The following is a 14,399-nucleotide window of genomic DNA, read 5'->3' as shown; positions in this document are numbered from 1 at the left end:
AAAAATAACATTTTTGTTTTACTCTTAAAGTGTGCTGTACCCCCTCCCAAACAATACCAGACCTTTTAGGTCTGGTAGGAATATTATGAGGAACCAATTTTTTTTTTTTAAAGTGCAGGGTTCCCCCTAAAAGTCATACCAGACACTTAAGGTCTGGTAGGAATTTTGGGAAGGACCCCATGTAAAAAATAAAAAAAGTGTGTGGGGTTCCCCCTTAAAATCATACCAGGCCCTTAGGGTCTGGTAGGAATTTTAAGGAGGAACCCCACCCCAAAAAATGGGGGGGGAAATGTGGGGTCCCCCCTAAAATTCCATACCAGACCATTGATCCAAGCATAGGCCTGACAGGGTCGGAAAGGAAAAGTACCTTTTCCCCATGCTGATGGGGACAAGTGCCACCTCCCCACAAGCCCTGGGGGCGTTGGTTGTAGGGGTGCAGGCGGTGCGCTTATTCACATCAGGGTACCCCTTTAATAAAGGAGCACCCAGATGCCCCCCCTTTGAGAACGAGTAAGGGGTATTTGTACCCCTACCCATTCACTAAAGAGTTAAATAAAATAGTTATTAAAAAGTCCAGACTTTTGATAAAATCTTTTATTTGGAAAAAAACAAAAGACATGTTTTTGACGAGTCTTTTATTTTTATTTTTTAAAAATCCAAAAATGGATCCGCCGACGTAATCCATGGTCAATCACGATGTCCAGTGTTGTCCACAACGATGACGACTCGACAAAATAAAACAACAAAAAATAAATAGAAATAATAATAATAAAAAACCGACGACCGCCGTCCCGTCTTCTCCCCGCGGACTCCCGACACATAATGGCATTTTGACAGATGCCGGCAAATGATAAAATATTCTGCGAAGCTAGCGGTGACAGCTAGGTCCCCCGAATTGTGTAGTTTGACGTCATCTGACAGGTGAGCCATTATGAGGAGAAGTCATCATGGCTTTGCCCAATCATGGCTCTTAGAGAGTACTGAACCCTGATTGGGCAAAGTCTTGCAACTGACCTGTGGTCGGGTGCAAGCCTTTAGCCAATTAGGGCTTCACAAGGTGCATTGCCTTGTGGGATGTTGAGCGGTCGAGCAGACCACGAACATCCTTATAGTTTGTGTGTTCTGCATATACACGAACTAGCGATGTTCGAGTTGAACTCATGTTTGACTCGAACATACAGCCCATCCCTAATCATAAGTGACAAGCAACATGGCTTCAGGAAAGACCGTTCATGTCAAACCAACCTAATAGCGTTCAATGAGGAGGTGAGTGGCAACCTAGACAGAGGAAAGAGTAGTGTACCTTGATTTTAATTCTTGCTGATGATACCAAAATTTGTAGGGTCATAAACTCGACATAACACAGAAATATTACAGGAAGATTTGGATAAAATAGGTGGCTAGGCATCGACATGGCAGATGAGGCTTAATATTGAGACGTGTAAGGTTATGCATTTTGGAGTTAGAAATACCAGAGCAAGCTACTCATTAATGGGCGTTGCACTGGGGGAATCAGAGGGGTGAAAAGATTTGGGAGACCTTAGTAGCATGCAATGGCAGACAGCAGCAAATAAGGTGAGCAGGGTATTATCATGCATAAAAAAAGGGAATGTATTCTAAAGGCAAATCCATAACTCTGCCCCTGTACAAAACACTGGTCTGGCCACATCTTGAGTATGCAGTTCAGTTTCGGTTACCTATCCACAGAAGGGATGTCCTTAAGCTGGATAAAGCTAATAAAGGGGTTAGATTACCTAAACCATGAGGAAAGACTGTGTATGACACAAAATTGTTTATCACTTTGTGACAATTTCACATATCATACTATTTTTCTAACATTTTAGGAATGCTATTTTTGTTTGTGAAGCGCAGTGCCATTTTCTTTTTTCCTATTTTGGGTGTACTCACCTATTAAGCACAGCTGCTCTTAGAGTGTTATTTGATTCCTAGCGCAGTTTTTTTTTCTATCTAACATTACTAATTGCTCCACACTTTGTGTGGAACACTTATAATTGCAGCTATGGACATTTTTAGTTTTGTTAAATCAAGAGAGGTCAACTTGGAAGAAATTGTTGTAATACTCTCTAGAAAAGAATTAATCTTATGGTGGGACTTGGTAACACACAAACGGTATTTAAAGGAAGGTCTGACACCTAGAAGGTTGAGGTGGGATGTACCACCGAACGATGGGTTAAAAGGGGTAGACGCCCAAAAGGAAGGGTTTTCTTTTTTTCAACATAGTGAGCAACAATTGATGCAGATATTAATTAATAGAAAGAAAAGAAAGCTGGACCTAGCGGGAACTAAGATTAACACTTTGAGAGAAAAGTTGGCTCCCCATGCAGATTCTGAGCAACATATGTTGTTATCTAAGCAATTAGAGTCACATCTAATGAACAAGAATAAACAACTAAGAGAAAATAAACATAAAAAATATATTAGAGATACACTAGATTATAGAAATAATAGAGAGTGTACAAATGGCAGAATAAAGTAGAGGAATCTCTAAATAATATTCCAAAGACAAAGGTGAGGAGAGCATTGAAGAGGAAAATGAGGAGGTTATTGAAACAGTGTCAGAATGGAAACCTGTACAAAAGAAAATAAAAAAAAGGGAGAAAGAAGGATCAAAAGGAAAAGATAAAAAACCTACAGAGAACAATAGTTGGGTGAGACAGAGAGAACAGTCCCCTATTCATACGTCGCAAAGATACCATCCCCTATTAGAACATGAAGATGATAGATCTAATATTAGAGAACAGGGTCAGGATAGGAGAGATTTTTTAGAACGGGGACGGAATACATGCCCATCAGGCTCCTGGGGACATACACAGGAGAGACAATGGGCCCCGAAGTATTATCAGCATATGAGAGAGAGAGGAGAAGGGTGTAATACCGCCGACTCGGCTGCCTCTGATTTCCCCACCGCGGCCTTCTGCGTTCCACCGTGGAACGCGGAAGCCGCACGAACTCCTGATTGTGACGGGGCGGTTGCTTTCCACGGTGGAACGCGGAAGTTGTTCGGGCCGATCAGCGGTCCCTCCCCACTTCCTGGCCCTATTTAAAGGCATGGATGAGGCAGCATGGCGTTCCGTGATTGAGGTCTGAACGCCTGCTGCCTCACGAACCTGCACACCACCTTGTTGCCTCTCAACCCTGCAGACCATCCTGCCGCCTCACGAACCTGCACAGCACCCTGCTGCCATCTGGAAGACGGACCTGCGCAGTGTTGCTGTGGGAGCCACCTGATAGACTCAGCCACCATCAGCCGCTACCAAACCGCAAGTACCATACCTGTGGGAGGGCACCGCTGTTACTCTGCATATTGGCTCATATATAGACTGTGTGCTAAACTGCTATTCGGGATTCTTCCTTAACCCAGCACCACCTACTGCATTCCTGTATCTAAGTTCGCAACCACTGGCTATGACTCAATAGTACCGTTTTCATTTGTGTTGATTTACGTTTATTACATGATGATAGAATCTCAAACTCACCGTTAAGATTGTGAGTGACGCCTGAGATTCATATCTGACTGATCCCCTACTCCGCAGTTGTGATCCAACCATTGCACTTCCCGCAGTCGTAACAAAGGGAGAGAGAATTATTGGACACCAAATATAAAAAGAAGAGGGAATCATTGGCACAGAGAGCATGGGAACCACAGATGGCACCAGGGAAGAAATTTCCCACCCAGACTATGGCAGAGAGAAACCAGAGGAAGAGAAGGGGGTGTAGGGGAGGTAAGAGAGTACAGAGCAAGAAGAAAATGGGATTAACTGGTAAGGGAATTTTTAACCTTAGTTCCAGGCCCTTAACGGAGGAGGAAAATAGGGTGTTGGATTTAGGCCTTAAGTTTGCACCAGTAAAAGATTTAAATAAATTTGACACCTATATTGATTTGAATACATTTGTTAGAAAGTTAAATATAAAAAGATATTATGCTAATTCACAGGGTTCAATGGTGAGAGGGAACAGAGGAGAAATATCGGATAGATTTGTTCATACAACATTAAAGAATAATTCTGTTTTCAATCCACAAAACAGTTCGAATCATCACATAGAAATTAAATTCCAGCATACACGAGATAAGAGTTACATCAGCTGTGGGATAAACAGTTTGGAGAGCAAGAAGGATATAATAATCAGACCCGCAAATAAAGGGGGAGGAGTTGTAGTTCTAGATAGATGTTATTATTATGAGAGGGAAATGGCTCGAATATTGGGAGATGAGGATACCTATAAAAAATTATGTAATGATCCCACTAGTAAATATAAGAAGGAATTAGAGAAACTGTTGAAAGATGAATGGAACAAAGGGATTTTAAATAAAAAAGAATATAAATATCTGTTACCGTCCACCTCAAGAATACCGGTAATATATTTTTTGCCAAAAATACATAAAGATGCGACTAACCCTCCGGGTAGGCCAATTGTGAGCGATATTGAATCGTTACTATCACGCACAGGGGAGTATGTGGACCAATTTTATACAACCGCTGGTTAATAAGACAAGAGCTTATTTAAAAGACAGCAGTGATGTTATAAAAATCCTAGATGGAATAAAAGATACAAAGGATCTAATTTTTGTTACAATGGATGTTTAATCCTTATATACGAATATTGATCAAAAATTAGGTTTGGAAGCTGTGTTATGGGCACTAACAAAGGATGATAAACTATAGAATGAACAGAGAGATTTTATCATTAAATGTACAGACTTCGCGATGCGGAATAACAATTTTTGGTATAGTTTGAAATATTATCTCCAACACAGAGGTGTTGCTATGGGCGCTAAATTCGCCCCGAGTGTAGCAAATGTATTCATGGCCAGATGGGAAGAGGAGGTCATTTTTAGCACAAAGTGGGAGGGCCTGTCCCTCTGGCGAAGGTATATAGACGATATCGTGGTGCTTTGGCAAGGGGACAGGACATCTCTATCCAAATTTTGGAACATTATTGACCAGAATGAATATGGAATAAAGTTCACCAAACATAGTAGTGAAGAAGGGATCCGATTTTTGGATCTTTACATTACAGTGAAAATATGTACAAAAACATTCTTTAAAACAACAGATCGTAAGGCTGGTTCACACCTAGGCGTATCGAATATGCGCGTTTGCCGACGCGTGTTTGTACCGCGGTGCGCGGTAAAAAAACACGCGACAAACACGCATTTCTGAGGGCTACTTGGCTGTATCCCAATAGAAACGCGCGACAAAAACGCCCCAAAGAAGCTCCTGTACTTCTTTGGGCGTAGGGCATTTTTTAGTGCGTTCATACGGCCTGTAATAAGCCCAGGTGTGAACCATACCCATAGGAAATAATTGGATTTCGGTGTTTGAGCGTTTTGCAGAGCGTTCGAACGCGCTACAAATGGCCCAGGTGTGAACCAGGCCTTTTAGTTACATACCCACAAACAGTTGCCAAACAGTTGCCATCATCGTAATTGGATCACTGGAATACCCAAGGGACAATTAACGAGAGTTAGACGTAAGTGTACTTTAGATAAAGATTTTGAGATACAGGCTAACGATATCGCAAACCGTTTTTTTAGAAAAGGGGTATAACAAGTTGGAGATGGATAAAAAGAAAAAGAAAAATAGGTCAAACTAATAGAGGTGAATTATTAAAAACAAGAAATATAAATAATAAGGATTATACTATTACTTTTGTTACAGATTATTCAATTCAATATAAAGAATTAGGGCAGAATATGGTTAAACATTGGAATATTTTAATGAAGGACAAAGTACTATATCTTACCAAGCAAACCAAATGTCCCCCACATTAATGCATAATGTTATAGAACCCCCCAAAAAACCACTCACATTGTTTAATGGAATAGGATTTTATCCGTGTGGGAGAAGTGTAGGTTGCCGCTTAACAAAATAAAAAATAAATATAACACAATTCCAGTCTAATACAAATAATAAGAGGTTTAATATAAACAAATGTATTTCCTGTGGAATAACGCATATCACATACTTGCTCGAATGCCGTGTGGGCAACAATATGTGGGGAGGACCGCGAGACAGCTTAAGATTCGGATACAGGAACACATTAATATTAAAAATTGGTTCACTAAACTTAGTGTATCTAAACATTTTAAACTGTGCCACAACAAGGACCCATCGAGTCTAAAATTTTGTGGAGTTGATAGAGCTATGAAATACTGGAGAGGGAATCATTTAAAAAGAGAAATCTCTCAAAGAGAAACAAAGTGGACATATTTGTTAGACACTATGGTCTCTAGAGGTTTGAACATTGAACCGCATTTGAACAGTTTTTTAAGGAATGACTAAATTGGTATAATCGCGTCTAATTATTTAAGTGTTTTTAGATGGTTTCATTATTTCCCCATTACTTGTCTTAGTTCATTAGAAGGTTTATGCACCACCATGCAATTATAGTTTGTTTGATACAGAGCTTTATGTTCCCTATTTATCATATACGGTATACATACACAAGTAAACATTTTTCACACTATGTTTATAAGTTATACCAAAACATTTCCCACACCATCCTCTATATGTCTTAGTTATTGTTCTTTGTAGCATTTTGCTTTATACCGGTTTATGTTTTTTTCATTAGAAGTTTATGCAACATTATGCAATCTATTAAGATTGTTTGAGATAGAGTTATATGGACATGTTATATATTATGACATTTCCCACACCTTCCTTCATATACCTAAGTTATTGTTTTTGTATCATTTTGTTATTCACATTATAAGTTTATATATACTACTATGCATTCTATGAAGACTGTCTTTATATATGTATATATATAATATACATTTCCCACACTATGTTTTTAAACATTTCCCACACCATCCTTCAAATATCTTAGCCATGGTCCCTTTTGCAGCATACAGTTTATATGGTTCCCCTTTTTTAACATGGATCCCCCCCATCTTTTGTTACTACATATTTTAACATTGTGTTTTTGCCAATTTTATATATAAATATATTAGATCCAGTTTGTTCAGGACTGGAATTAATTCACGTCATATATCCATTGAATATCCCGTGTATGCATCCTCCTCGACTCTCTTAAATGTTAAATGTTTTTATGTATTGTAAGATTTTCATTGTATGTATATATTATGGAGTCCAGTTTGAAACTGTTTTAAGAGATTATACACACTAGAATACAGTGACACCTAGTGGCAGGAATTTGATTACCATTATGTGTGATATAAAAGAGGAAAGGAGTTTGTAATGCTCGTATGCAGACCGTCGCCTCAGAGGAAGTCAATAGTGACGAAATGCATCAGTTTGGCGGATCTATGCGAGCATTGCAATCATAGAGACAGGAGCTCCAGTGGACACAATCCATGTGCAATTGCCTTATTTTAATTGTAAGTGCATTTTAATCATTTTAAATACATTTATTCTGACATACTACACTATGGGAAGCCTTTTTTTCTCTCTCTGAGCACAAGAGAAGGTGGAAAATTGAGGAATAGTTTTACACGGGTTTGGAAAGATAAGCCAGAGTTGGGAGGAATCTACCCCAATTTATTGTCGGATTAAAAACAAAGGAGAGGATTTGGTTCTATATATCAGCAAAGCACTAATTGTTCATCTGAAATACGGTGAGCAATAGGAATCGGTGAGTGCGGCCAGATCTTATGTTTGAGCACGGTGGAGACTGGAGAGCACTTATTCACTAATTGTTTATGCATTCACGGACGTGGTGTTGATTATACAAGTTGGAAGATATATCCTCACATATTTCAAGGACTTTATTGTATCCAGAAGTAATGGACTTCACATATGGTTATGTAGATTAAGAGGGAGTTGTACATCACTTGTGAGATTAAACACAGGATTTTCAATATGTACACATTTTATGAGATGTACTAGCAGTGGCGGAACTTCCACCGGTGCTCCGGCACCGGGGCCTCAGCCTGGGGGGGCCCAGCACAATCCCTGTGCATAGATGGTGGGACTTGCCGGCCGCCGGATCGGTATCCAGCAGCCCGGCGATTTGCGGAGATGTGATTGGAGAAGGAGTGGTTGCGGAGATGTGATTGGAGAAGGAGTGGTTGCGGAGATGTGATTGGAGAAGGGGGTCTTTAGATATGTGATTGGGGAAGGAGGGGCTGTGGAGATTTGATTGGAGAAGGGCAAGCTGCAGAGATATGATTGGAGATCAGACATTTGATTGGAGAAGAGGGGGCTGCCGAGATGTGATTGGAGAAGGGGGCTGCGGAGATATCATTGGAGAAGAGGGGGCTGCAGAAATGTGATTGGAGAAGGGGGTCTTTAGATATGTGATTGGGGAAGGAGGGGCTGCGGAGATGTGATGGGAGAAGGGGGGCTGCAGAGATATGATTGGAGAAGGAGTGGTTGCAGAGATGTGATTGGAGAAGGAGTGGTTGCGGAGATGTGATTGGAGAAGGGGGAGCTGCAGAGATATGATTGGAGAAGGAGGGGTTGCGGAGATGTGATTGGAGAAGGAGTGTTTGCGGAGATGTGATTGGAGAAGGAGGGGTTGCAGAGATGTGATTGGAGAAGGGGAGACTGAGGACATGTGATTGGAAAAGGGGGTCTTTAGATATGTGATTGGAGAATGAAGGGCTGCGGAGATGTGATTGGAGAAGGGGGGCTGCGGAGATATGATTAGAGAAGAGGGGGCTGCGGAAATGTGATTGGAGAAGGAGGGGCTGCGGAGATGTGATGGGAGAAGGGGGGCTGCAGAGATATGATTGGAGAAGGAGTGGTTGCGGAGATGTGATTGGAGAAGGAGTGGTTGCGGAGATGTGATTGGAGAAGGAGTGGTTGCGGAGATGTGATTGGAGAAGGGGGTCTTTAGATATGTGATTGGGGAAGGAGGGGCTGTGGAGATTTGATTGGAGAAGGGCAAGCTGCAGAGATATGATTGGAGAAGGAGGGGTTGCAGAGATGTGATTGGAGAAGGAGTGTTTGCGGAGATGTGATTGGAGAAGGAGGGGTTGCAGAGATGTGATTGGAGAAGGGGAGACTGAGGACATGTGATTGGAAAAGGGGGTCTTTAGATATGTGATTGGAGAATGAAGGGCTGCGAAGATGTGATTGGAGAAGGGGGGCTGCGTAGATATCATTGGAGAAGAGGGGGCTGCGGAGATGTGATTGTAGAAGGGGGTCTTTAGATATGTGATTGGGGAAGGAGGGGCTGCGGAGATGTGATTGGAGAAGGGGGGGCAGCGGAGATGTGAATGGAGAATGAGTGGTTGCGGAGATGTGATTGGAGAAGGGGGTCTTTAGATATGTGATTGGGGAAGGGGGAGCTGCAGAGATATGATTGGGCCTAGAGCTTTTTCTTTATCATCAGCACAGGCATTGTGCAACACAGGTGTGTGTTGCACAGTGATCTGTCACTAAACAATAACAACTGGGCAGAGCCGGCTGTGATGTCACAGCTGACTACGCACAGTTGTTATTCATTGGCCGGGACCTGCTACAGGACTATAGCAGGTGCCGGCCAATAGGAAACAGTTGTTTTTTTTCTTTAAAATATTTTTATTTAAATTTAATCTTCCTATTTGTTAGCTTTTTAAAAATCGTTTTGCAATTTATTCATTTTTTAACAATCTTTTGACTGATTTGCTATTCTGCTCGGTACCATGGAGGTATTGAGCAGAATAGCCGAGCCGGCATTCGGCTATTCACTCACTGCCGTTTGGCCCCTATGAGAATAGAGGTAAATGGCAGCGAGTGAGGTGCTGTAGTTTCGGCTCAGCCGATCCAGATGTTGGATCGGCTTATTCGAAGTCCTTCTTCACTTTGGCAGCCGAAGGCAGCCGATGTACGGCTGATTGCAGCCAAAGTACAGCTGAAATCAGCCATACTGAGCTGGAGTAAATAGCTGAATGCAGTTTGGCTAACTTCACTATGGCTGGGTTATTCACTCGGCTGACTTTGGCAGCTTTGTGAATAACCCCCAAAGTGTTTTCCACAAAGAACTAGAAAAATGTAAATTTGTACATGCACAGCCTTTGATATAAAATAAAGAAAACGTGTGGCTTGTATGAATATTCTAGCCAGAAGACCCAGCGAAAGAAAAAGCTGCATACAAACCTCTATGCCAGGCAACATGTAAAATGTCTCATTAGATTGGTTAGATTCTCTTTATTTGTTGTCAGTATTCTATGATTCTTATATAGTTTATTTCTTTTTTTCAGGAATCCACCATCATTTCTACAGCTATAATTTGAGCAGTCTGAAAAGTTACTACTGCTAAGTTGTTATTCGTTAGAACATGATGAATCCCGGAGGACACAAGCTATATGAGTGCTCAGAGTGTGAGAGAAGCTTCATTTCAAAGTCACTTCTTACAGTTCACCAGAAGATTCATAATGAAGGGCAATTATTTGATAAGACACATCTTACTCAACAACACACTGGAAAAAAGCCATTTAGATGTTCAGAATGTGACAAGTGCTTCACAAATATGGGAAATCTTACCAAACACCAGAGAATTCACACTGGAGAGAAGCCATTTCGATGTTCAGAATGTGACAAGTGCTTCATTCAAAAGGGAAATCTTACTCTGCACCAGAGGACTCATACTGGAGAGAAACCATTTAAATGCTCAGAATGTGACAAGTGCTTCACAAATATGGGAAATCTTTCTAAACACCAGATAATTCACACTGGAGAGAAGCCATTTCGATGTTCAGAATGTGACAAGTGCTTCATTCAAAAGGGAAATCTTACTCTGCACCAGAGGACTCATACTGGAGAGAAACCATTTAAATGCTCAGAATGTGACAAGTGCTTCACAAATATGGGAAATCTTTCTAAACACCAGATGATTCACACTGGAGAGAAGCTATTTCGATGTGCAAAATGTGACAAGTGCTTCACACTAAAGGAATATCTTAGTCGGCACCAGAGGACTCATACTGGAGAGAAACCATTTAAATGCTCAGAATGTGACAAGTGCTTCACAAATATGGGAAATCTTTCTAAACACCAGATGATTCACACTGGAGAGAAGCTATTTCGATGTTCAGAATGTGACAAGTGCTTCATTCAAAAGGGAAATCTTACTCTGCACCAGAGGACTCATACTGGGAAGAAACCATTTAAATGCTCAGAATGTGAAAAGTTCTTTACAACTAAGGGAAGTCTTACTACCCACCAAATGATACACACTGGAGAGAAGCTATTTCGATGTTTAGAATGTGACAAGTGCTTCACACGAATGGCTAGTATTACTGTTCACCAGAGGATTCACACTGGAGAGAAACAATTTAAATGTTCAGAATGTGATAAGAGCTTTAGAACAAAGATACATCTCACTCTACACCAGAGGATTCACACTGGAGAGAAGCCATTTCTTTGTTCAGAATGCGACAAGTGCTTCACAACTAAGGGACATCTTACAAGGCACCAGATGACTCACACTGGAGAGAAACCATTGAAATGCTCAGAATGTGACAAGTGCTTCACAACTAAGGGAAGTCTTACTAAACACCAGAGGATTCACACTGGAGAGAAGCCATTTCGATGTTCAGAATGTGATAAGAGCTTCACAACTAAGAGACATCTCACTCAACACCAGAGGACTCACACCGGAGAGAAGCCATTTCGTTGTTCAGAATGTGACAAGTGCTTCACAATTAAGGAAAGTCTTACTAAACACCAGAAGATTCACACTGGAGAGAAACAATTTAAATGCTCAGAATGTGAAAAGTGTTTCTCGTTTAAGGAAGATCTTTCTAAACACCAGAGGAGTCACACTGGAGAGAAGCTATTTCGATGTTCAGAATGTGACAAGTGCTTCACCCAAAAGGGAAATCTTACTGAGCACCAAAGGATCCACAAAGGAGAGAAACCATATAGATGTTCAGAATGTGACATGTGCTTCATACGAAAGGGAAGTCTTACTGAACACCAGAGGACTCACACTGGAGAGAAGCCATTTCGATGTTCAGAATGTGACAAGTGCTTCACAACTAAGAGGAATCTTACTGTTCACCAGAGGATTCACACTGGAGAGAAACAATATAAATGCTCAGAATGTGAAATGTGCTTCTCAGTTAAGGGAAATCTTACTAAACACCAGATGATTCACGCTGCAGAGAAGCTATTTCAATGTTCAGAATGTGACAAGTGTTTCAACCAAAAGCAAACTCTTAGTCAGCACCAGAGAATTCACACAGGAGAGAAAGCATATAGATGTTCAGAATGTGACAAGGGCTTCTCACGAAAGAAATATCTTACTGTTCACCAGAGGATCCACACAGGAGAGAAATCATATTAATGTTCAGAATGTGGCAAATGTTTCACCATAAAGTCACATGTTACTTTTTACCAGGGGACTCACATTGGACAGAAACCATTTTTCCTGCTTAGATTGTGACAAAAGCTTTACATCAAATATAAATCCTATTGGACACCAGAAGATCCACAGAGCAGAAGAGCTGTGTTGATGTTCTGAATGTGAGTCTCACTTCATTTCAATGAGAAATCTTATTGGACAGCAGAGAAACTACCAAGGAGAGAAGTAAGTTATGTTCTGAAGACATAAACACAGGTCAAATCCAAAGACATATTGGGGTTGGTTTACTTAGGAAGTAGAGCTTGTTGACTTTGCAATCTGTATGTTCACTTAACTGAGTAAACAATATCTGAATATCCAATCATGTGCAAGGGAGTTTCAAAACAAATCAGAATTTTTGCTTTAACTTATTTGAATAATAGAACTGATCCGATATTTTCCTAATTCACTAAGCTCAATTGAACATATACTTTGTCGGGGGGCGCTAGTGATCAGCCAAGCAAGATGGCCGCATGTTGATATGACTCTACAGCACCCGGGCATGTGATCAGCTATTTCAGTACGCTATCCATCAATTCTGATCTGCTTTTCTCTTCACTTAACATCTACACCTGAGTGACTGCCTCATGCATAAACGAAAGTCTGCATCCCAGATTCAGTCACAGACTCCAGGCTCCTCACCTATGGTGCGCTTGGCAAAGATAGCATCTCCACCTTCCTCTTCAGGGCATCTTGTCTATTCCCTGGAATTGGCTGATGCAATCAACGGCTCCTCTAACAACAGTCTTCCGCCACACTCACCTCCTGAACAACCAGAGGTCTCTTGTCAAGATGCGGCCCTCTTTGAAAAATGTAAGCTGCTGCTTCAAAGGAAACTTCTGGCCTCTACCGATAAAATTACATCTTAGCTTTCCAAGGAGATTAAAGAATTGGGCTTTGTGACTACACGAGATAGAGTAAAAGATAGATTATGTTTTCTCAGAGGTGGATTCTCATGAGCAGGATCTGGACTTTATTAAGTCTGACCTCTGCACAGTCATGCAAAAATTAGAAGATCTGGAAAATAGGATCCGTCGGGGAAACAAACAAATTTGCAGTGTTCCTGAGCATATTGAAGATCTTCAAACCACGGTCAGTGCCATGTTCCAAGAACTGCTCCTGGGTACCCGTTCGAGCAGCTTGAACTAGATTTGATCCACCGCACTTTCGGTCCTAAACACACCAACGGAGCCCCTGAGAGATATCATTCTTATACCAACGTTATACAAGACCAAAGAAGCTATTTTGCAAGCCACATGGGAAAAGCTGTCTTTATGTTTTCAGAACTACAACTACCAAATCCTTGTGGATCTGGCTCCCCTAACCCTACAGAGATGGAGAGTGTTCAAGCCTTGTCTGAGCACTTTGTTACAATATGGCGTGAAGTGTGGATTTCAGTTTGAAGTTGTCTTTAATTATGGAAACCAAGTTTACTCATTCTCTTCCTTGGAAGAAGCTGGATCCCTCTTGAAACAACTACAACTCACAATCTCTGCTACCGCTGCTCCTTCCACACCTCCACCTCCAACCCCAAAGGAGCACCGTCCGACTCTGCTGTGGGAACGTAAATCCCAAAACCGTCACGGATTGACAGGGAGATTCTGCTCCTCTCAAGCTTCGACAGCCGATCCGGGTGACTGATTTATTTTTTTTGCTTTAACTTACCTGGTGTTCCAAGAGCTCTTCATTCTGCAACATTTCTCTTAGCTGGTCTTTTATTTGGACATCTTCCCCATCTACCATAATGGAACAGTTGGATTTCATTGATTACCCTTTTCTACTTAGTTTGTGAGTTAGACTTTTTTGTTTGATTTCTCAAGGACAGTTTTTTCCTTACCTCACTTTATTACCATTCTGTTTCATGTTTTGAGCACCAGTGAATAACCAGTGAATAACCCACCCAAAGCGAAGTGAGTTGAACGTTGTTCGGCTATTCACATAAAAACATTTTTTGTATTGAACCACCAATGAAAATGAGACACCACACCCCCAAATAATACATATATAAAAAAGAGGAGAAGGAATGGGGCTTTAAAAGTGTCGTATCCGGATAGCGCGGGACTAAATCACACATATGGATATTC

The 14,399-nt window shown here is 41.1% G+C and overlaps 1 protein-coding gene across 1 annotated transcript; it reads left to right on the top strand.

The window, feature by feature from the left end:
* Positions 1 to 4,163: 4,163 nt before the first annotated feature.
* On the top strand, positions 4,164 to 13,956 carry LOC108801636 (zinc finger protein 883-like). The gene is made up of 5 exons (XM_018573526.1): positions 4,164 to 4,174; positions 10,565 to 12,133; positions 13,061 to 13,128; positions 13,279 to 13,407; positions 13,600 to 13,956. The coding sequence occupies exons 2-5, from the start codon at positions 10,609 to 10,611 to the stop codon at positions 13,954 to 13,956; spliced, it is 2,079 nt and encodes a 692-aa protein (XP_018429028.1). The 5' UTR covers positions 4,164 to 4,174; positions 10,565 to 10,608.
* Positions 13,957 to 14,399: the final 443 nt, after the last annotated feature.

The sequence above is a fragment of the Nanorana parkeri genome, unplaced genomic scaffold, assembly GCF_000935625.1.
Source record: "Nanorana parkeri isolate BGI_ZX_2015 unplaced genomic scaffold, ASM93562v1 scaffold2414, whole genome shotgun sequence".
Classification (NCBI taxonomy): Eukaryota; Metazoa; Chordata; class Amphibia; order Anura; family Dicroglossidae; genus Nanorana; species Nanorana parkeri.
The sequence above is the reverse complement of the archived record's forward strand: the minus strand, read 5'-3'. Positions and strand labels throughout refer to the sequence as shown.